Source organism: Anabrus simplex, chromosome 2, assembly GCF_040414725.1.
Source record: "Anabrus simplex isolate iqAnaSimp1 chromosome 2, ASM4041472v1, whole genome shotgun sequence".
Classification (NCBI taxonomy): domain Eukaryota; kingdom Metazoa; phylum Arthropoda; class Insecta; order Orthoptera; family Tettigoniidae; genus Anabrus; species Anabrus simplex.
The window spans coordinates 846,154,844-846,177,942 of record NC_090266.1 but is presented as its reverse complement, the minus strand read 5'-3'; the positions used below and the strand labels follow the sequence as shown (position 1 = coordinate 846,177,942).

Below are 23,099 nucleotides of genomic sequence, written 5' to 3'. Positions count from 1 at the left end.
TAACGGGCACATTGGCATACATGTTAGTAATATCAAATGAATGAAGAGTGTTGTGTTTGGATAAATTAAAGCATTTAATTTTATTGCAAAGTTCTATGGAAATTTTCACTGATGTATTGGCTTGAAAACGATAATGTGATTTAAGGAATTTGTGAATGAACTGGGATACTTCATATGTCGGACTATTTCAGAAATTGATAATGGATCTCATGGGGATGTCAGCTTTATGGATCTTGGGTAGCGGTTTTGCTGTGGGAAGCTTCGAATTCATAATGATCATTTTGGATTTTTCGTGGTCATTAAACAAAAAATTAAATATTCTTAATAATGGTTTTTAGGTCTCTTTGTATTTTATTAGTTGGATCTGTTTTTAGAGGTTATAAAGTTATTTTCTGTAAAAGAAAGTTTGTGCTTTATTGATAGTCACTTTTGTCCATGATTACGGTAACGTTCCCTTTGTCGGCTTTTGTTATCAGGTCATTTTGTTTGACTTTTTTTCTTTTTTCTTTATTTTGTGGAAACCATCAATGAAGTTCCAGTGTGTACTGGAAAAAGTGAGGTTGTATGAGAAATCATCTGAAATCATTTAAGAAAAGACTAGCTAAACAATTTATATGGAAAATGCCACCTGAGCGACAGCCCTAAATGCAGATCAGTGATGAATACATTGACAGTGAACAGCAGTATTATGTGGCAAGTGATGAGCACGAAGGTATCTCGAACCCTTAGCCCGCTGTCACACAGAGCATCGAACGATCAAGAGCAACCAACTGCCATCGAGCACTAACGACTAAATTCATTTACCTTGTCACACTGGTCATCGATCGAGAGGGATCGACTGCGCGGAAACAGCTGATACTCCCGCCCAGTAGGGTACAGGCTATAGGATGTATTCATATTAACGAGCGGAAAAGAATGTGTTGTGAACGCGATAATTCGTGTGAAGATGATATTCTAACGTATGAATGTTAGGAGAAAGGAAAGAACCAGACAATTGCAGTGGACAAGGCAAAGAGCCATGGAGAATTCCACCAACGTGTTCCTTCGTTGTGGAATGACGAAGAAAAATTCAGGAACTAGTACCGAATGCCCATCAATAATTATAAGGAATTAGTGGGGGAAAATGAAGTCACTAATAAACATCAGGCAAACAAATTACAGGAAAAGTATAAGTTTTAAGGAAAGGCTGATAGTATTATTAAATTCAATATTCACAACGATTTTCTAAGGTTTAAAGTCAGAAGCGATGTTCACCTCCACAACAACTATGTCCGTGACAAAATATATCAAATAAAAGATTAGTGGCAGGTACATTTCTTTGCATTCTACAGGTTGCTAATAAAGTATTGATAAAAAAAGGACTGAAAGCAATGGAGGCATTTATGTACATCAATTGGAATTCATAATTTGAAGGTACTACAATTAACAGTGGAAATATATTTATTTAGGCCTACAGGTTTCTGGACATTGGGGACTCATACATGTCTGCATCTTACAGATTTAGGATTGCTCACAATACATCAGCAGATTTGTACCTATTATATGTGATGCCATTCATAGAGCACTACAGCCAGAATTCTTGACAGGGTGAAAATTGCAACAAAAGCCTCACAACAGTGGCTCATTGTACTTCAAATATAGGACTAATACCATTTATGCTTATTTTTTTAATGATGCTGGTTCTTGGGACATAATTACTGTCTTTTTCAGATGATATTTTGAGGTGTTTATTAGATGGAGGTTAACAGCTTTTTAATTTTTTTCATTCCACTTGGCGAGACCCCACCTACCAAAATAATAAATATATCAAGAAATGCTTCCAGTTAAAATTTACATTATACCTTTTGTAGAAATATTGTGTCAAGTTTCATTACAATCCTATAAATAATTTTGAATGAAAGAAAAATGTACACATGTTCTGAATATTGTGAAAATGAGAAAAGGAAAAGCAATGGAGTTCCTTACACTGTTTCTCTCCCTCAGGATCCTCTGTAAATATCTTCTTGCCTTTCTTCTTCTTTGTTATTGTGCCATGTTCAGAATAGTAGCATATTGCTTTCATGACAAGCATGTTGCTGAATTTCTGTACTGTCTTTTGTGCAAAGAATCCAGGTCATAATTTATATCATTGCAGACTACAGCATCTTGAAAAGCAGCTAATTTTACCAAATGGCTGTGAAGAAAGGTTGTCTATGGACATCTCTTCCAAAGTAAAAAAATAAATTCTCATTAAGGTTCTGTGTATTCACATATGTGTACATTTCTTGAGGAGTTCAAGTGAGGCTAGTGCTCTGTATGCTAGATTAATAACTATAGGAAAAGCTTCTGGAATATTGTTCTGATGAGTAAGTTGGCAGTATAATAGACTGATACTTGTCACAACTACATGTAAATTACACACAAGGTCTTATTACCCTCATGGCTATGCATACAGTACTGTCTCCCCAAACTTTGCACGCGCAAGCTGATCTAATTGCTCACTTGGCAATAATAAACCTATTAATCTAAATCCTGCACTTCCATCCAAGTTACTGGTAAACTCCTTGGTACAGAGTTACAACTTTTTTCACAAATGTCTGGTAGGACTCTCATTCTTACCTCAATGTTGATTTTGCCTTTCTGTATATTTTTCATATGCACCTTTACTGATGTGAACACTACCAAGCTTATCTATCTATCCATCCTGAAATACTTCCCTTATGAATCAGTTGGAGGAAAATGAAAACTTTGCCTTCTATTTCACCCAAAATCAGGCAGGTGGTAAATTATTTCATTTTGCTATATCTTACATTGTGTCAAAATTATTTGTAAATACTGATTATATAAAATAATATTTGACAGAGTAGGGTGCTTGGCTCTTGCAAGATCTTGGATTAACTCACAGGTAATTAATATACTCAACCTTTTATTACAAGCATGTAACTCGGATATGAATATATTTTTTATAAATATGTATATTTTCTGCCATCACATCCCCTTAATATCACATCTCACAAAATGCAGATTTTTATTTTGTAGATTAAAATCTACAAAACTTTGGTAGAAACACCTGTCAAAACAGTTACAAATGAATTTTCCACCTTCGTTTTTCATTGTTTATATGGACCTTCAGCACAAGAAATAAGAGAATGCCCTCAGTAGGCCTATATGTTATTAATAAGTTATAAGTAACAAACATGAAAGTAGTGAGAATGATTGCTAGTGCAAACAGGTATCAATGGCGGGAGAGTACTTGGAATGAGGAGAAAAAGGCTGTTATAAAGGTATAAAGTGGCAGGGAGGGATTCAGTTAGGTATAACTCTAGTAAGAAGTTTGTCCTATTCGAACGACTTGGTCTACTGAAACCGTGCAATCTAATATCTAGCAACTTAAAAAAAAAAAGATGCAATGAATATGACATGAAAATTAATAATCTATGTAATGCATATTCATGTGCTTTTCTAATAATAATAAAATTAGTATTTTCAAGACTAAAGTGATTGCAGTAGGGAAGACACCTAAAAGGGAACTGAATGTCAGGTTGGGAATACAAAACTGGAACAGGTAAATAATTTCAAATAGTTATTTAGGATGTGTATTCTCCCAGGATGGCATTATAGTAAGCAACATTGAATATGGGTGCAGTAAACCTAATGCAATGAGCTTGCATATCCAATCAACAGTAATCTGTAAGAAGGCAGTCAGCTCCTGGACAATACTACTCGTATCTATACACCAGTCTGGTTTCAGACCACCTGTGCTGTACAACTGCTTACTACATACACACAGAGAGGACCTGCTACCAGTATTTCAAAATAGGCTACTCCTTTTTTAAAACCATGCATGTTCTACCACATAAAATATACAAATTAAGTTGTAATAATGCTAATAATTAATAAAAATTGGAGTTAAGGTTACCTTCCCATTAGGTGCAAATGCACATAACTCACTGAGGATTCCAATAAATATTGATAGATAAGTAGAAGGAAAACTGATTTAATTTTAAAAAGAACATTTCTCAAGGGCATAAATTTTATTAGATTCTTTCTTGATCTACAATAGTTCCTGAATTTTAAGTATGACAAACCTGTGACCTAATTCACTCAATCTTTCCATGTCATCATGAAGACACTAAAAATAACATTATGTTTTCTTTTCAGTTTTCAGTATCTTTTCTAAATAATTACTTAACACATCACTGTCACTTTCACATTTTTATTTCCTTCTTTTTTTAAACTGCCGGCAGAACTGTTGGTAGAAGCAGAACTCGCTGGACTGCAAGTTGATGCCCCTTCAGTAATTACTGAACTGCAGGATTTAAACCCATCCAGCACAAATTATTTCTGCCTCCTCCTTCTCCATTTCAGCTTAGTGAGAAGGCTCTCCTACACCAGGTGCCACTTCTATAGGTGTGTTTGTTATAGAACTGAAAAAAATGAACAATATATTAATGCAATTCTTCTACATTGGAGCTACATTTTAGTCTGCACACAAGCCTTCTGTTTAAGAAATTATTAGTTTCAATAATTATTATAGTAAGATGATTGTTAGGTTAGATTATATTATACTACTTTCAGTTATATCTGATACATTAATGAACAGTTGGGTAGAACTTATGGCCTAGAGACTGAATTTTCCCCTCAGTCTTTCATAACTAGAACACTGGTCTGTAGTGTAGGCCTACTTTTAAAAATAAATATTACAGAATTGTACCTTCTTCCAGCAATGAAGGGTTCCAGAAAGTTGAGGGCAGTGAAGTAGACCCATTTCTTGTTTTCTGTACAGCAGAACCTTGGAGGGGATAGGGGATGTTATCTCTCAAAGTTCGATACCCTGTCCTCAGAATTTGCTATATTTTGGCACAACTTTTTCCTGAAACAATGAATTAGAATATTGTGACAAAGAAAATATACTTGTAGTACTTATGGCATACACTTATTTGTCATTAAAACGAACAATGCTGTTCCTTTCATTAGGTAGGCCTAGGGGCCTACGAGATTGAGGTTAGGAAAGCACTGCTATGTTTTCCAAACGTTTCTTCAATTAAGTCATAAGAATGATAATTACTACTTCCTAGTGTAACTTTCTTTACCAATATATTCCATAATATATTTTATTAATAATTAATATAAGATATCACTACACATAATCATAATAAATCTAATAATTACTTACCAGTTTTCGTCCCAATTCTCAACGCTATAAAATGCCATACGAAATTTACAGTCTCCGTATTACTATATCCAGGCAGTCTAGGATTATACAACACTTTGTTTTCATACACTAGGCAAATTAATGTTTCGATTTCATCAACAGAACACAATGTTACGTCCGCCATTATCGAACAACTGCGACTGAAAACGATCAAGTTTGTTTTCACAAACCAGTCGATCTTCATCGCCCGTGGTTGATCGCTGACGATCGATGCTGTGTGACTGGTGTCACTGCCCTCTGTAGGTTTGTTTTCTTAGTCGGTTGATCGCAGTCGTTCGATCGATCCAGTGTGACAGCCCCCTCACATTGTAACTGATTGCTCCTGACATCTGGTGACTCTACTAGTAACTGTAGACTCGTAAGACAACTGCTAGATACCCACGCTCACCCCTGCCTGTCGTAAGAGGTGACTAAAAAAGAGCGATCATGTTATGGAAGTGGATTATGGCTTTGGAATTGTGAATTGAACCTGCTGTAGATGGGTGGGTTTAAATAGATCCACAGGTAATTCTGCCTGTCTTACAAGGAGACTAAAACAGTTATGTGGCCATCAGTCCCCTCTCGAGGGTTAAATTTAGACAAATCAAATGTGTGCTTGTGGAAGGGCCTCTTACATGTGCGACTACGCTCAAAAGCCCAGATGGTGTCCACAGCCCATCGGATGGGAGTGCCATGTACCCTGCTGTAGTTTCCTTCAACGCATTTGAGGTGTACATGAACCATCCTTTGTATTGTGAATTTTCAGTGCAGTCAGTATCATCACTGATCCATGGTTGCTAATCATCTAGAAGTCACTTCACGCCTGTGTCTGGTTCTGGGAATTACGATCCTGATTTCCTTGCTCTGAAGCGAGAAACAGAATACCATCTATGTTTTGCTTCTCACGCTTCAGAGGATTATAACATGCCCTTTATGGAGTGGGAGCTCAGGCGCGCGTTGGCGCTTTGCAAGGACACTGCTCCCGGACTAGATAATGTCCATAACCAGATCTTGAAACAGGTCAGCAAGGACAGTCTATGCTATACAGGGTGAACTTTAATAAAACCGACAAACTGCAGGGACTCTTTCCTGACTGGAAATGGAGGGAGAAATGTCCTACAAACATGTGTCCGGAAATGGACGGTGTGCATACGACGACAACAAATAGTCCCGGAACACAGTACATAGCTGAATCGCATCCACGTCATAGCAGATGTTCAACGTGGCCTCCATGGGCTGCAATGCACGCATTCAGACGTATCATGGATTGCCTCACTCTTTTGCACGTTCCGGCCTCTCGCCGAATAGCATCACAGGCGTCGTGAACACGTTGTTGAAAGGTCTGCACATCAGGAACTGGTTCAGCATTCACAACGCTTTTCAGATATCCCCAGGGGTAAAAATCCAGGGAGTTTAAGTTCGGTGATCTAGGAGGCCATGCAACAGGGCCTCCGCGTCCTATCCAGCGCCTGGGGAAGATGATGTTGAGGTGTTGGCGAAGTGTAATGCGGAAGTGGGCTGGTGCTCCATCATGCAGAAACCACATAATCTGTCTTATTGCCAAAGGCACATTCTCAAGCAATCCAGGCAGAGTATAGTCCAGGTACGTTCCTCCATTGAGGCGTTATGGAATAACTGGTCCAAGTATGTGGTCACCAAGAATCCCTGCCCAAACATTGGTGCTGAACCGATGCTGGTGAGACGCTTCAACCATTCCCCGGGGTTTTTCTGTAGCCCGCAGATGATTATGCAGATTCACGATGCCATTTCTGGTAAAGATTGCTTCATCGGTAAAGAGGACTTACGACAGAAATCCCATAACTGTGGTGGCCTGGTGTAAAAACCATCGACAAAATGCTTCCCGTAGAGGGAAATCCGCTGCTGATAATCCTGGCACTCGTTGCAGGTGATAGGGATAATAGCGGTTGTCATGCAGGATACACATAATCGTAGTCTGGCTTGCACCATGTTGGCAGGCCACTTGCCTGGAGATTGTACTAAGGTCCACCGCCTCCCTGCACGTTCGTCTGTCTGAAAGGACCCATGATCACACAAATGCACAAAAAGGGCTTGAAACGTTGTGTGATGTGGTTGGTGTCTGTGAGGGTACTTGTTTTGGTATAGCCGAACTGCATCTCGACCGTTTCCATTGGCTTGGCCGTACACAAACACCATCTCGGCTTGTTCTGGACATGAATACCGGACCATTCTGCTTCGGACAGTACGCTGCTTCAGTCACACTATCTGCAACAGAAAAAACACACTGCAAGTAATCGGAGAAAATTTCATTCGTCAATGCCATCTAATGTCGCAACGATGCATTTCCGAACACATGTTCATAGGACATTTATTCCTCCATTTCCAGTCAGGAAATAAGTCCCTGCAGTTTGTCGGTTTTATTAAAGTTCACCCTGTATTGTAGAAGAGTTCTATGCAGGATGCTTTTCTCCATAAACAGCATTTTGTGACCGTTTTCTTCGATTTAGATAAGGCCTATGACACCATATAGTGGTACAGCATTCTTTAACCCCTGCATGTGTGGAAATTCTGAGGTAACTTGCCAGTTTTTATTGCAAATCTTTTGTCCCTCCGTCTACTGAGTGTCCAGAGTAGGGAGGGCATATTCACAACACCACATTCATGAATATGGAGTCCCTCAGGATTCGGTTCTGTGTCACTCTTCACAATTGCCATAAACGGTATTGTAGTTTATTAGCTTCGTTAGCCCGTATTGATAGTTCCAACAATCACATTTATGAACTTGGATTCCCCACCTAATCAATACTGCTGGGGGTTCAACAGTAATGCCATCACTGTATATGGACGATTTTGCTCTGCGTTATAGCTCAACAAATTTGGCAATTGCAGAGTGATAATTACAGCAAGCTATTAGGAGAGTGAAGCAGTGGGCCTTACAACATAGCTTTCAGTTTTCAACAGACAAGACCTCTGTTGTTCACTTCCACAGAAAGTGCTCTCTTCATTCCCATCGTGAACTTTATTTAGGGGAAATCTCTCCTCCTGTAGTAGACATGTACAGATTTCCTGGTCTCCTTTCAATAGTAAATTATCATGGGAGTCACACATACATCACTTGAAAGTAAAATGCACCAAGGAGCTCAGTATTTTGAGGTTTCTTATTGGTGATACTATGGGGGGGATGATCGCACGGTGCTCCTACGCTTTTAGGGAGCACATATTTTATCTAGATTAGACTACTGCATTGCAACATATGAATAAGCAAGGAAAAATATTCTTGGTAAACTATATAGTGCCCACCACAGCAGTTTGGCTGGCAGTGGGAGCTTTCTGTGCAAGTCCCATTGTTAGCCCTTGCTGCTTCATTCATTGTTCTTGTTCATTGTCTGTGATAAGAGGGTGGTGTTTTTTCTGTACTTGAAACTTGTAGCATGTACACAGACCTCTGTGCTGTCCTTGAAGCTCTGCAGTATGCGCTGTCCAGCGAATGTTGGCATTTCTGCTAATACTGACTCCTCAAGCTTGTTACAGTCTTATCAATGTATGTTTCCCACGACACCCTCTGGTGCAGCAGCTCCAGAACCTGCTGGCAAGGTTGTGAAGAATTAGCACCAAAATTACATTTCTATGGCTCCAAACCCGCAGGGCTGCCAGCAAGGCAGTCACATTGTCCCCTCTTGCCTTACAGGGTTCCAACCAGTAATATTCGTTCTCAGCTGAGGCATTTGGTAATGTCCCATTGGGAGCAGGAGTGGTGGGCCACCCCTCTTTCGGAAAAGCTGGGAATGATTAAAGGAACAACAAAGGTATGGAAAACTTCCCTTTGGGTCTCTCAGAGAAGCTGCGATATTATGTCATCTTAGGATTGGCTACAGTATAGTAGAGGTTTCTCTTGAAACTTGTAGTGTATAGTAGGATGACCCCCTAGTGTGTACTTGCAGCGGCCATCTGGTCGTAGTACACATGCTTACGAAGTGCGCAGACTTGGCTGATCTGTGCCATACTCTAAAACTTCCAAGTACCATCTCCCTTATTCTACGAGATGACAAGCAGTCATTAGACCTTGTTATCTATTTTATGGATGATGGTGGGCTGTTTTTTACAGTTTTAAGAGTGACTTTTTTAACCTCTCAAAACCGGGAGCGCGCAAGTATCACATGCGCCGTAGTCTTATCTATCGGTCAATGCACGTGACTGCCACGCCGAGCGCATTACTTCTTTCGAAACAGTCCAGCTTTTCCATCTCTCAAAATTTCTTTGTATTATGTGAGACACAAAACCTTGAGAATCTGTTCTTTCCCCTCGTGTATGTGTGTGTGTGTGTGGGGGTGTTTGGCCTAGAACTGTAATATTGTGATGAAATAAGTCTTTGTTTCACTTAGCCAACTGCTATTGTTTCATGACAGTTCCGAGTACGTCCCTTAGTCGTATGTCTGAACAGATTGTAGAATATTTAGATGAACTTTGTGATACTGAAAATAACTACGAAAGTGTGAACAGTGGCAACAATGGTGATAATGGAAGTGTCTTGCCAATGCAGCACCAACATACACAAGAAGACTGGAAATGAGATAAAGTGGATGATTCATACACCCCACAAAAAACTGCTTTTACTGGAAAATGGGGAGTTGTAAACCAGGTACAGTTTGTTTCAGAACCATTTAAACCTTTTCAGTAATGAGATATTTCTTACAATTGAGGGTGAGACAAATCGCTTTGCCAATGACTTCTTGAATTCAAAGAAAGATGACCAGACACACAGTCCATAGTTCACGACTGGTGAACTGTGTGTTTATTTTGGATTACAGATGCTCGTAGAAATTATTCAGCCGGACGAGTGGCTCAGGCGGTTGAGGCGCTGGCCTTCTGAGCTCAATTTGGCAGATTCGATACTCAGTTCAATGGTATTTGAAGGTGCTCAAATACATCAGCCTCATGTCGGTAAATTTACTGGCACGTTAAAGAACTCCTGCGGGACTAAATTCCGACACCTCGGCGTCTCCGAAAACCGTAAAAGAGTAGTTAGTGGGACATAAAGCAAATAACATTATTATTAGGAATTATTCAGAAACCTGCCATAAAATCACATTTCAGTAAAAATTATATTCTTGACATGTCTATATTCCACAATGTAATGACTAGGGTCCGGATTCATATGCACTAAAAACTCCAAAAATATGCATGCACATATGCTCTAAAAATGTTGAAAATATGTACTAAAAATAAAACAGAATACTTACCAAACACATTATTTAATTTCAATTCAGTGTTAAATTGATAAACATGTTTCATTTCTTGCAAAATTATGCATGGCAGTAGATTTGCTATAGTTTTTTCAGTGTTTTCAGGGATCAACGACTTTCTCTTTTCGGATAGAATTAATTTATACGCTGAAAATTATCGTTCTACATCGACGGACGTAACTGGGCAATACTTGTACACTGGCACTGACTGCTCGGACCATTCTTCTGACAAACACTGCCTTATTCCACTTATGTAGTTGCTTATGGATTAAATCTTCTTCAGTGTGCACCAAGTTTCCTTTTAACTTTTTCTCCAGTTTCACCATGGACACCATTTAAAGAACTAATGGGTGTTTTGAATTAACTGAAGGGATTCGTGTAGGGGTGCACCGTGAGCTTCTAGGCCCTTAATCGCTATAAAAAATTACGAATAATGCACATGGACGAAATTGATATTATATTGAGTTTCATATACAAATGCGCACTTTGCTTCACAAATGCATGCAGTATGATTTTCATCAATACTTTTAACTACACGTTTCACTTGATTAACGTTCTCCTGGTAGAACAATATTGCAGATAACCATGTTCCTCATCTTGTAGAACAGGTTCCGGCGGAAAAGAAACCTGAGGAAGATGAGTTTAGTTCAACTGTACACAAGCCGGTGCTTTTAGGAACAGATTTTTACCACTTACTTTGTTGACAGATGGAAAGAGGGTACGTGTCTTTTCTGCAATAGGATGCCATCCATGGGGCAAACATATGACATTGATGTGATTTGGAAAAAAATACACTAAGAGACTGACTAGCCTTCATCATATATGAAGTTGCATGTGTGACTAAAAGGCGCACTTTTTAACAATCACTCTCTGATTTACTAGGCCACAGAAGTTGCAGAGAAACACTTACAAATCTTGCAAATGTAACGTGGTTGGATTTTTCTAGCACTTTCACAAAAGTAAATGAAGTTTGCCAGGATCTTCTGGACCCACTATGAAGTTCGCACTGTATCGAACACACGAATGTGTTGTTTCATCTACCGATATCCAGACACAGTTCTCTCCTATGTCAGATCATATTGAATTCACAACAGAAATGTTCACTGAAAGTAAATAGTTCTTCCTAAGGATAGATTCATCTAGTATCCTTTGATTAGCACAATACTTTTCAAGAAACGAGCGTATATATGGATTATTCAATCTTCATACAAAAGTTTTGCAAATATCAGCATAAAATTTACTAACTTCACGCCGTACTTCCACATCGGTTAAAAGTAGTGTTGCGTATTCTTACTCTGTCCTTTTGATCCGAGATCTGAAGTTGTTTTCGAATGCTGTTCAGTTTGAAATATTTTATTGCATTTTACACTCTTGTCGCATACTTGACAATACACTACATCAATGTGACTTGTATAGTCTCATATCCACAGTTTAATTACTAAAGGCCTAGAGCACTTATCTTCAGGGTACAACATATAGAGTTCATGAGATTTCCATTTCATTCAGAAATCTTAGATAATCGATCACACATAAGAAAAATATATCTGAATATGCACTAACGTTCAAAATATGCATTTGCGTATGCACATGTGCATTTTTAAATAATCCAGGTCCTAGTAATGACACAGAGGACAGGTTTGAACTGATAAATAGATTTTTTACATTTTGTTGATAATGCGCTATTTGAAAACTATGAAGGCAACAAAAAGTTGTTTAATAAAATAAATCCAACCTTTGTGCACCTAAATGAAATATTTCTTTCTTCCATTGTTTTTTCTTTCCTTCATTCTTTCTTCTTCCTAATAATTTACTTCTATCAATAATGCCTATTGTTATTATTTTTATCAACATTATATTATTTAAACATATATCACCACCTGTTTTACTTTAATTCATTCTTATTACTATCAATTATTACTTATTGCTATCAAAAGTTTTTCCTTTTTCTGAAAATGTTCATCACACTAAAGCCAACTTTTAGGTAGGTTAAAACCGAGCTCGATAGCTGCAGTCGCTTAAGTGCGGCCAGTATCCAGTATTCGGGAGATAGTAGGTTCGAATCCCACTGTCGGCAGCCCTGAAAATGGTTTTCCGTGGTTTCCCATTTTCACACCAGGCAAATGCTGGGGCTGTACCTTAATTAAGGCCACGGCCACTTCCTTCCCACTCCTAGCCCTTTCCTGTCTCATCGTCGCCATAAGACCTATCTGTGTCGGTGCGACGTAAAGCAACTAGCAAAAAAAAAATAGGTAGGTTAAATTTCCTTTTACATTTTTCTTACAAAGTGTCTATTGGTGGTGTGTATCTCCTAAAAATTTGGGTTATTTATGTGCAGACATTGCAGAGATATAAATGTTTATTTGTGGTACTGTAACATAGCTGTTGCTTGGACATTTAAATTACCGCCAGTAGGCTTGGGCGAGGGAAATTTGAATTTTAGCTTGAGGAGTTAATATGTTTTAACTTTTATTTTGTTGTAAACTCTATTGTTCTTCTTTTAACTATGTTTTAAATTCTTTTTAGCTTTTAAATTGAATAAAATACATGATATAACTTCTAAGACAGTGCCTTACTCAATTTTATTATATTTTAATCTGTTTTTTAGTCATTTTATAGGAAAGTAAGGTATTGCAAATTAAATCAAGTAATTAAGTTCATAATCATTTTCCTCATTATATTGTCTTTTCTAAAAAAGTCCTAGTAATTGGGTAAATTTTAACCATAGAATTGTAACTTTAATTTTCTGTACGTTATAGTTAATGATGTGTAAAATGTATGCATATTTCAGTTAGTGTTAATAAAATACATTTCATTGGAACAGTTATAATTTAATCATACTCAAGCAGTTCCTTACACTCTAAAAAATAAACAAATTAAAAATTGGAATTAATCATTTAGAAGAATTGTCAAAAACTGTACATATTTTGCACATAGCTGAAAGTTCTTATTCAACACTCCAGGCACATTTTCTTTTGATGCTCACCACAGATTGGTTTGTGACATTCCAAACAATAGGTAGTTGTGTGCCTTCTCTTTCTTTTGATGCTCACCACAGATTGGTTTGTGACATTTCAAACAATAGGTAGTTTTGTACCTTCTCTTGGTGTAAGGCCAGTACGCACAATATTTTCTCGATCCTTTTTGAGATTGAAGTTGCTTGCCATCTGCAACTTCTTTCTTTTCTCAAGCCACGTCTTGAATCACGTTCCTAAGTTCCTAGCTGAGTGTTGGTTTTTTAGCCTTTCAATCTGCCATTCATTTGTCAGTTTGGTGTGCAAATTTAACATGAACTGCAATCTGGATAGGAGTTTACTCCCATCTTGGTTCTTCTTGTAAAAATTATGGACATAAATTACGTCCGCATTGACTGTGGCCATGTTCGTCATATTGAAGATGAAGCAGAGTGGCCATCGTTTGGTTTTACGGTTACAGTTCATATTAATGGCTCATCTGATTATATGAATCTATACCTCCTTTGGTGCCATTGTAATTAATTACCATCACAGGCTTTTGAGTGCTTTCATGAATCATTGTGTGCAGATGATATCAAAGTCACCAGTTTCTGGGCATTTGATTTGTAGGAAACAACTGTCAAATCTTCATGGAACAAGAACATAGATGTCCCTGGTTTTCTCTTTTGAAACTTGGGGTCAATAAACTGAGATGGAAACTCTCTTGTTTTTCTTTATAGTACCTATAATAGTCAGTTTATCTTCCTTCAAAAGCGACTGAAGTAGTGGTATGCTGCAGAACCAGTTGTCCATTGTTACATTGCAATTGGAACCTCATATAGATGCTACCAAAGTCTTGACAGAGTAGTCGGCAGAAGGCTGGCCATCTGGGACAGTTCCTTTTCCTAAGTAAGGAATAGCATCCACAACATGGTTAGTTGAATTGTCACACATTATCACAATTTTTATGCCGTACTTGGTCGGTTTGGAGGGTATGTACATTGTAAACAGGCATCGACCTTTAAAGCCAACCAACTGCTCGTCATTGGTCACATATGAACTTGGTTTATAGAAATTCCTGCAGTTACTGATGAATAATTCCCATATTTCAGAAATAGGTGCCAGTCAGGTTTGCTATTTGCGATCAGGTCGGGTATTTTTATCATCAAATCGTAAACAATTTATCTGAAAGTTAAATCTCTTCTCGGACATTATGACCTGATACCTATTACCACTATACGAACTGTTAAAGAGAATTTCGGTAGTTAAATGATTGTCTTTTAATGCAGTAGATAATATAATAATTCCAAGCAATGCGTGCTATTTAGTCAGTGTCACTTCCGCTAAATTTGCACTATTTGGAGCTTTGTAATTTTCTTTTTGGTGAAGAATTTCTTCTTTTGTGTGCAGCAATATTATTTGCATTATCTCAACTGAAAAATATAACTTGAAGTATTCTTCTGGTTCGTTGGCAGAGACAGCAGTTGTAGAAGGACCAGGTCGTATATGAACGATGTTCCTTGTAGGAACTTTTCCCTTAGGAATTTCACTGCACGTGTTCCACACACAGCCATTCTTCCCAACAATTTGATTACTGTCAGAAATCCTAACAATATTCTGCTTTCCTCCGTTTTCATTGTCATGTTGCTGTTCGTTTTGTTTCCTTTTCTTTCCTGATATGTTCGAAATTTTTCTTTTCTCTAAACAATAGTGTTGGATACTGAATGCATGATTCGAAGCAGTGTATCGATTCATTCAAGTGTCCGAGTGAATCGATTCACAGGAACGGCGAGCTCACGGCACACGATTCAGCTTACTCCCAGCGGACAGTGCTGAGTAGCGCACTCACTGGACGTTGACGGGGAGCCGAGCTTCCGCTGCAGCGAGACAGTGAATCATGGCACATCGAAAGAATCATGAACGAGCGCGGCTCAGTGAGACACATGATAAACACGGCTCCTTGTCGGCTCACTGGACACGTGGAGAGCCGAGCTTCCGCTGCAGCGAGACATACAGTGAGCCATGGCACACCGAAAGAATCGTGAACGAGCCGGCTCAGTGAGACCCAAGATACTCATGGCTCCTTATCGGCTCACTGCAGCGAGACATACAGTGAGCCATGCTACACTGAAAGAATCGTATGCTATAATGGACTCTCGAGCTCAGCTCATTTGAAAATAATACCCATTTGCATTCACTGTCCTCTTCTTACAGGGAGGTTTAAATAATAGGTGACCGGGCGAGTTAGGCGCGCGGCTGTGAGCTTGCATCCGGCAGATAGTAGGTTCGAATCCCACTATCGGCAGCCCTGAAGATGGTTTTCCGTGGTTTCCCATTTTCACACCAGGCAAATGCTGGGGCTGTACCTTAATTAAGGCCACGGCCGCTTCCTTCCAACTCCTAGGCTTTTCCCATCCCATCCTATCTGTGTCGGTGCGACGTAAAGCCCCTAGCAAAAAAAAAATAATAGGTGGATTTATTTGCAGTGTTAAAAGGGTAGTCGCAACATAATTCTGAAGTAGCTAGTAAGTAGGTAGGCTATTAGGTTATACTATTTATTATTTTAATGAATCTTAGTATTATAACTTAGTTGACTTTCGACAATTAAACTAGACTCTAGCCTGCCCTATGACTAAGAGTCATGCTCATGACCTTTCAAAAGTACCTGTTTTATATTGGGAAGAATGGCTCAGTATTCTCTCGGTTCATATGTCACATCGTTGCACAAGACTTCAATCATATGTGGACAGACGCAGTAACAGTATGTTGAATCAGAAAACCAGCGGGCTACTGTATATCTCGTGTAGCCTATACAAAATATGACTATTTAAAAAAATCCTCAGCTGATAGAAAAATACATATTTTCAAAAATGACTGAGCGAGTTGTCGTGCGGTTAATATCGTGTGGCTATGCGCTTGCATTCGGGGGATGGTCGGTTCGAATCCCACCGTCGGCAGCCGTTAAGATGGTTTTCCGTAGTTTCCCCATTTTCACACCAGGAAATGCTGGGACTGTAACTTAATTCAGGTCATGGCTGCTACCTTCCTCATCCTAACATTTCCCACCCTGCGTCGCCGGAAACCTTCGATGTATTAGAGTAACTAGCATTTTTTCTAAGAAAAGAGTTCATAGTATGAAGACCAGATGGCAGCTGCGAGCACTGAATGCTGTTGCTGCTGTCTTACCAGCACATACTACACAGATGCAGTAGGAGCGGTGACCAATGAGCCGTGAATCGGATCACTGTATCGATTCAGTAACGTGAACGGAATCAAATGAATGGATTCAGTAAAATGAATCGAATGTCCCATCACTACTAAACAAGGGTAGTATCAGGACAAGGATCTAAATCTCTTCACAAATTCGGTCTTCAAGATCCAAATCATCTGCGTCAGGAATGAAGTCTGGATCAACATCGCTATAATTCAGTGACTTCTTCAAATTCATTTTCTTCAAGTAAATTCTCTTCACCACTCTCTTCATCAGATGAATTTTCTTCTAGTATCTTCTAGTGTCTTTCGGATCCATGGAAGTGGCCATATTTTTTCTGAGAAAAGAAAAATGGAATTACTGGACCCATCTGAAGTTAAAAATTATGTTCTGTATAACATATTCTTAATAATTAATGTTATTTTCTTTACGTCCCACTAACTACTTTTACGGTTTTCGGAGACGCCGAGGTACCGGAATTTAGTCCCGCAGGAGTTCTTTTACGTGCCAGTAAATCTACCGACACGAGGCTGTCGTATTTGAGTACCTTCAAATACCACCGGACTGAGCCAGGATCAAACCTGCCAAGTTGGGGTCAGAAGGCCAGCGCCTCAACCGTCTGAGCCACTCAGCCCGGCTATAACATATTCTTGACAGATTTAATGCAAATTGTATAATGCAACATTGGAAACCACAACCACAGTATATACATATAGTATCAGGACAATACATGTAAAAGACGAACATGCACATAAGAATTCAATGCATGGTTGTTTACTGTGTACAAAAGTTAAGCATACACAATCGGAAATCATGCGTATTTTTAACTCATAGATATTAACGGGCCTTGGTAATGATGTGTATTACTTGCATAGTGACTTCCGCGTACGCCGGTCAGCTACTGAGAAGGAAGCTTACACAGGTCTCGCCATGCCACAGTCCTCACGATAACTAAACAAGGGTAGAATAGCAGTAAGCTCATGGAGCTAATCCCCTCCACTCGGTGAAGGGTCACGTGGTTATGCGTCATATGCATAAAATTTACTCAAGTTACCATTGTAGGGTTAATCTAACTTCATCTCATACCATCAGGGGCCAATGACCTGGATGTTAGGTCCCTTTAAACAATCAATCATCCATTTACAGGCATGCCTGGTCTATATCATCATGCTTTAAATGAGTCTGGGTTCATTTGATATGATTAAAAATTATGTATCCACTGTATGTTTATTAGGGTCATCTGATGATCACATTCCAAATAGGAATACTCCAGGATGGGAAATTGACTCATGATTTTTTTCAGTCCTTGAACAACAGTTTCATTTGTAACAGTCATGTACTTGATGATTCAGTCTCTATTGAATGTATTTGATGGGTTAATTAAATGCTGAACAAAGGGTTTAATTGTTTTTTGTTTTCCAGGTGTAATTTGTATACTGTACTTAAAATTTTGTTGCCCTAGCATTACATGTAAGGTATGTTCACCTGTTTGTCTCTTGTGCTCCAAAGGAATATTCTGCTTGATGCTTGGCAATAGCATTACTTTGTTAATATAGTTTTCTTTGATTTAATTTTCTGCATCCACTTTTCTTTTTCTCAAGTGCACTGTATTTGATTTCTTTATAGAGGTCCTCCAGGCGGTGCCAATTGGGTTCAGTTCTGAAGAGGACTTGTCACTTGTTAACTGAAAGTCATCAAAATGTTATAAAGTAAATCAGAAAAATGTATGAATTTGGTAATTATAAAACTTTATTTAAATGTCATTATAGATCAGCTCTATAAACAGAAATTTAGTTGTGGAATATTTGTGACTTATCTTATTGTTGCTGTTGTCAGCAAATATATATTATAATTATGGAAGTTAAGTGACGTTATATATTAAATTATCTATATATTGTTAAATAATAGCCCCTACATGTTTAAAACAGTATTTTTTTCCTAAGGATAATTTGTATTGCATAGTTTTGGTTTAATGACAAAAACTTCATAGCAACTAAAATTTTGAAATAGGACTATTTTAGACCAAAATTGTGTTTTTGATGGGATATTTTATGAGGTTAGGAATTTTGTGACCAGTGATCTGATGTGATAGACTATTTTGTTTTGCTTACATTTTCAGTTTGCTGAAGAGACAGAGCTGTAGATATAATTTGATGTGAATTAAATTATCTCTTCAAGATTGATTGATTGATGATTGATTGATCGATCGATGAAATAATTGAAAAGCGCAGAAGGTACTCATCCTGACTTGTGGTCTAATTACTGTAGTTACAATTGTAGTTAATCTTATTTATACTGTATTGTGTTTTGTCAGTATGATTTTGTACTTTATGAATGATTTATGAACACCAATATGTATGAATTTATTTTGTGTCAGGGGATGTATTTTTGTAGGCTGAATTATATTTCCATTGCTAATGTGGTTCTTGGCCCAGAACCATGTTAGTGAGGGTTAAATGAGTTTTCATCCCAACACCCTGATTCTTGTTCAAAGCGTTTGTGTGAAATGCATGAAAGATATTCTGCAATATTAATTGTAAAATGTGTGTATCTGAATTAATTCTTTCATGCATATGCTATTTATTCAGTTTACCCTACAGGTGCTGTTGTGGCTGACTGCAGCACTGTAAAATGCTCACTTAATTTGTTGCATTTCATGGGCCTGGTAATATATTTAATTTTTCAGAATAGAGGAGTCAGTATTTATATTTCAGTCTTAGCATTATGTATGCTAATGTTCTACCATACTGTGTAAGTGTTTAGAAACACAGCCAAGCTGTTTTACTTGTATTTTACGTTTGGAATTAGTTCTAAACTCATTACTGTGAAATCCACATAAATTTACCTAAAGCTCATCTATTCTGTAGGTACTGTCTATGAAAGCTTTTCACGGCAGATACTATAAAATTTTCCACATATATATATATATACACACACACACATATAGAAAAGCTCTTCATGTCAGTAAATACTGAAAAGAAAGCATAAAATATAAGGTACTCAGTGGGGATTTCACAGTACGTGACAGACAAAAACTGAAAGAAGCCTTGTGCAAGAGATGTTAAAACTTTCTAAAAATACAAACAAAGAAAAGTGTGGTATTTAGCTGTGCATCATTTGGAAAAGAAATGAAAAAGCTTGTGCTGCATAATTTAACCTTTTCACTGCTGAATTCTTGGACAGGTTGGTGTGACCCCCCAACCCCCAGTGCTGGATTTTTTCAGCCAACAACCTCAACATACATTGCCATCAATTTGAAAATAAAATACAAGCACTAACTACAGAATAATATTTTAAGAATATTTTTTAACTTGCCAGTTTGTTCATACAGTGTTGGAGATAGTTCATGTTAGGGATCCAGGGTTCGATTCCACATGAGGTGGCGAAAATTTCTTCCATTAGGAAGATGCTTAGAAATTTTCATAAGCATTATGGGCTTTGTCTACTACATTTACACACAATACCAATCCATACACATGATTAACAGCAGAAAGATTAAATTAAACACACAATGTTGATAAAAGTATAGCAAAACTTGTCATGATAGGGTGAGTTGGCTGTGCGCTCAGGGGCGTGCGGCTGTGAGCTTGCATCCGGGAGATAGTGGGTTTGAATCCCACTGTCGGCAGCCCTGAAGTTGGTTTCCCGTTTTCACACCATTTCCTAGACCTTTCCTATCCCATCGTCGCCATAAGACCTATCTGTGTTGGTGCGACGTAAAGCCACTAGCAAAGGGGGGGGGGAACTTGTCATGAACTTAGCATCAACTGTCTGTTTATAAAATCTGTTTTTCATTCGCTACCTTTGTCAACACCTCTTCATTCACAAATACCGTGAAAAAATTTCAGGGTATTCAGGGGTCAAATTGTTGTTTTACATAGCTGGGTTTGGCGCTTGAAATGCATGTTCATTCGGCACAAACTCGTCGTCCAACTCTGGGGGCAGGCCTAGATCAGTCATTTCTTCCTCCCTCTGGCAGCAAATCATCACCACTGTCACTCCCTATAACTTTACTAATATCCTCAAATCACTACCGCCACTATCGAAATCTATATTGGACTCAATCTCCTCTAAAAGTGTAAGATTTCCTCTAGACGAATCTTATGTTCGTATGCGGCAGCTATCATTCCAACATGATATTTACAACTGTGTGTTGTCATGAGGGAACCATTTTCCTGCAGAACTAATAATAGTAATATAAACTAATTGGTTTAAAGTGTGGCTAATAAATGGCCGAAGCATATAACACGGTGAAAAGGCAGATCGAAAATATTCGATCGCAGCACTGGTGGCGCAAAGTCCTGCTCAATTATACTCGATCGCAGAACTGGCCAGCCTTTTCAGGCAGCTCGAGTATATTCTATCACGGCAGTGAAAAGGTTAGAGAAATTGTGTTTGAACGTGATTTTGTTATGATCTTCACTATAGAAATATCCATACCTAATATTTTAATTACTGTAGAAATTGTTTAGGGAGCACTAAAGCCATTTCATATATCATTAAAACTGTACTCGATTGAACGGTGATATTGAAGAGGGGGGGGGGGGAAACAGGTGCTCCTTTATTTCTTTCGAGTGGAGTTGAACATTTTTGGCTAGTGTAACAATACTTATTAGGCATTATGTAGAAGTGATGAGCAGTCTGAGATGGGATCTTGATATTTTACAACATTACCGCAATGACCTGTTGTTTGCGAGAGATCTCGAAAGCATTGTCCCTACATCGTGCAACAAGCATCGTGTTGTAGGCCTACAGCTAGGCAGAGCTGAATGTTGTTTGTGCCGAGTATGAGGGTAGCCAATCGTGGGCCTTCTCCATCTGTAAATACATATTAACAAGTGACTAGGCTGCTTGGTTCTAGCATGAGTTTTATTGATGTGGTATTGCATGACAGTAGCAATTCATATTGTGCCAATGCATGCTGTGGTAATACTCGTATTCAATGCTACTCATCAAACCAGTGATTTAGGTCTTAAAACTCTTGTCTTTCTAATTATGTTATGACAAGAGGTCGTGTTTGATGCTATTAACATCATCTGCGTTTTGTTGGTGTTTTAAACCGTTCATGGTACTCTGTTTGGCCTCAGTTCTTCATATACAATTTGTAATTTTGGGTTCATTGTTGCTGCAAAATAAAATAATCATCACAGCAAAGTGGAGTATAGAAACAACTTTCATGAAGTACATAACAATATTAACATTATGATTGTGTGGGAAAAGCCAATCTCAAATGTTCGTCAATTTCTTTTTACTGAAACATTTTCACGGATACAGGGTCTAGAAATTGTTTGGTTTTGATGCTTTGTTTTATGTAACATATCTATGTACTATTATTGTGTATTACACACTTTGTAATATTTAGTTCTTATTGTTGTGCTTTGTTATATATCATTGAATAATAATTCAGAACTTGGGCAGCGTTTTTTGGCATTATTTATTGGCATACACATTATGATCATGTTTCGATGTGAAGACATTGTTTCACACAATAACTGCTGATGATATAACAGCTGCCAAGCATTGGGCTTCAACTATGCTTGTAGTTATTGGGACATTGCACAAAACGCAACAGTGGAGAAACAGTCTCGAGAGCTCTGTGATGTCAGTCTTGAGAGACTCAAGCGAGATATCATTGCACATCCTTGTTAGGTAGGTATTGGAACTTTTGAAATCTGAAGAAGTTGACTATGAGCTAATAAGAACGATACAGTAAAACTCCCAACACATCGTTATTTTACCCTCTTTTTTTTTCTAGGTTTTGAAAAACATTCCATAATAAATATATTTCTGCATAAAAATGGTATCCATGAATAGCATGTATACACTTTTCTAGTTAATCATCCAGTTTTTTCTGTTTCTGTTTTTCATTGAAATTTTTTCTCACCACAGCCTTCATTTTCCAAAGAGGTAAAACATTGGTATAGTTACTGCAGACCTGAGACTGCATGGATAGTCGAAATACACGGATAATCCAAAATACAATTCTTACCAGAAAATGCGCATTTATTTTATTTAAAAAAACATGCTACATATAACATTGGAAAGCCCACAGTGTTGCTCGCTGGCAACTGATAACTTATTTACAGAATTACATTTTAAAATGTGCCATATTTTGTATGACTTGCTTTCTGTTCACTTTTGGGAAATAATCGTCCAGTTTTTTTCCCGTTTCTGTTTTCCATTCACATTTTTTCCTCACCAGAGTCTTAATTTTCAGAAGAGTTAAAACATTGGTATAATTAAACAATTATTTTTTACTGGGCGAGTTGACCGTGCAGGTAAGGGTATGCAGCTGTAAGATTGCATCCGGGAGATAGTGGGTTTAAACCCCACTGTCGGCAGCCCTGAAGATGCTTTTCCAAAGTTTCCCATTTTCACACCAGGCAATTGAGTACCTAGGTGCAACTAGAGCGTTGGTGGAAAAATGCCATGATAAGATAAATGGCTTCAAAATTTTGAAAGTGTAGGAATGATTTAATAAAACACTAATGCACTGAGAGACATATTTATTATCGAGAATATGCAAATGTCTAATGTTTTGG

At 38.1% G+C, this 23,099-nt stretch overlaps 1 protein-coding gene across 2 annotated transcripts in view; it reads left to right on the top strand.

The window, feature by feature from the left end:
• The window catches only part of LOC136864505 (NECAP-like protein CG9132), a 77,430-nt gene extending 55,105 nt beyond the window's left edge, over positions 1-22,325 (top strand). The window contains exon 5 of one of the 2 annotated variants that reach the window (XM_067141564.2): positions 18,184-22,325. In XM_067141564.2, the coding sequence (XP_066997665.1) occupies positions 18,184-18,220 (37 nt within the window). In that variant the 3' untranslated portion in view covers positions 18,221-22,325. The remainder of the gene's footprint in view (positions 1-18,183) is intronic. The other variant, XM_067141563.2, reaches the window with a different exon arrangement.
• The last annotated feature ends 774 nt before the right edge of the window (positions 22,326-23,099 follow it).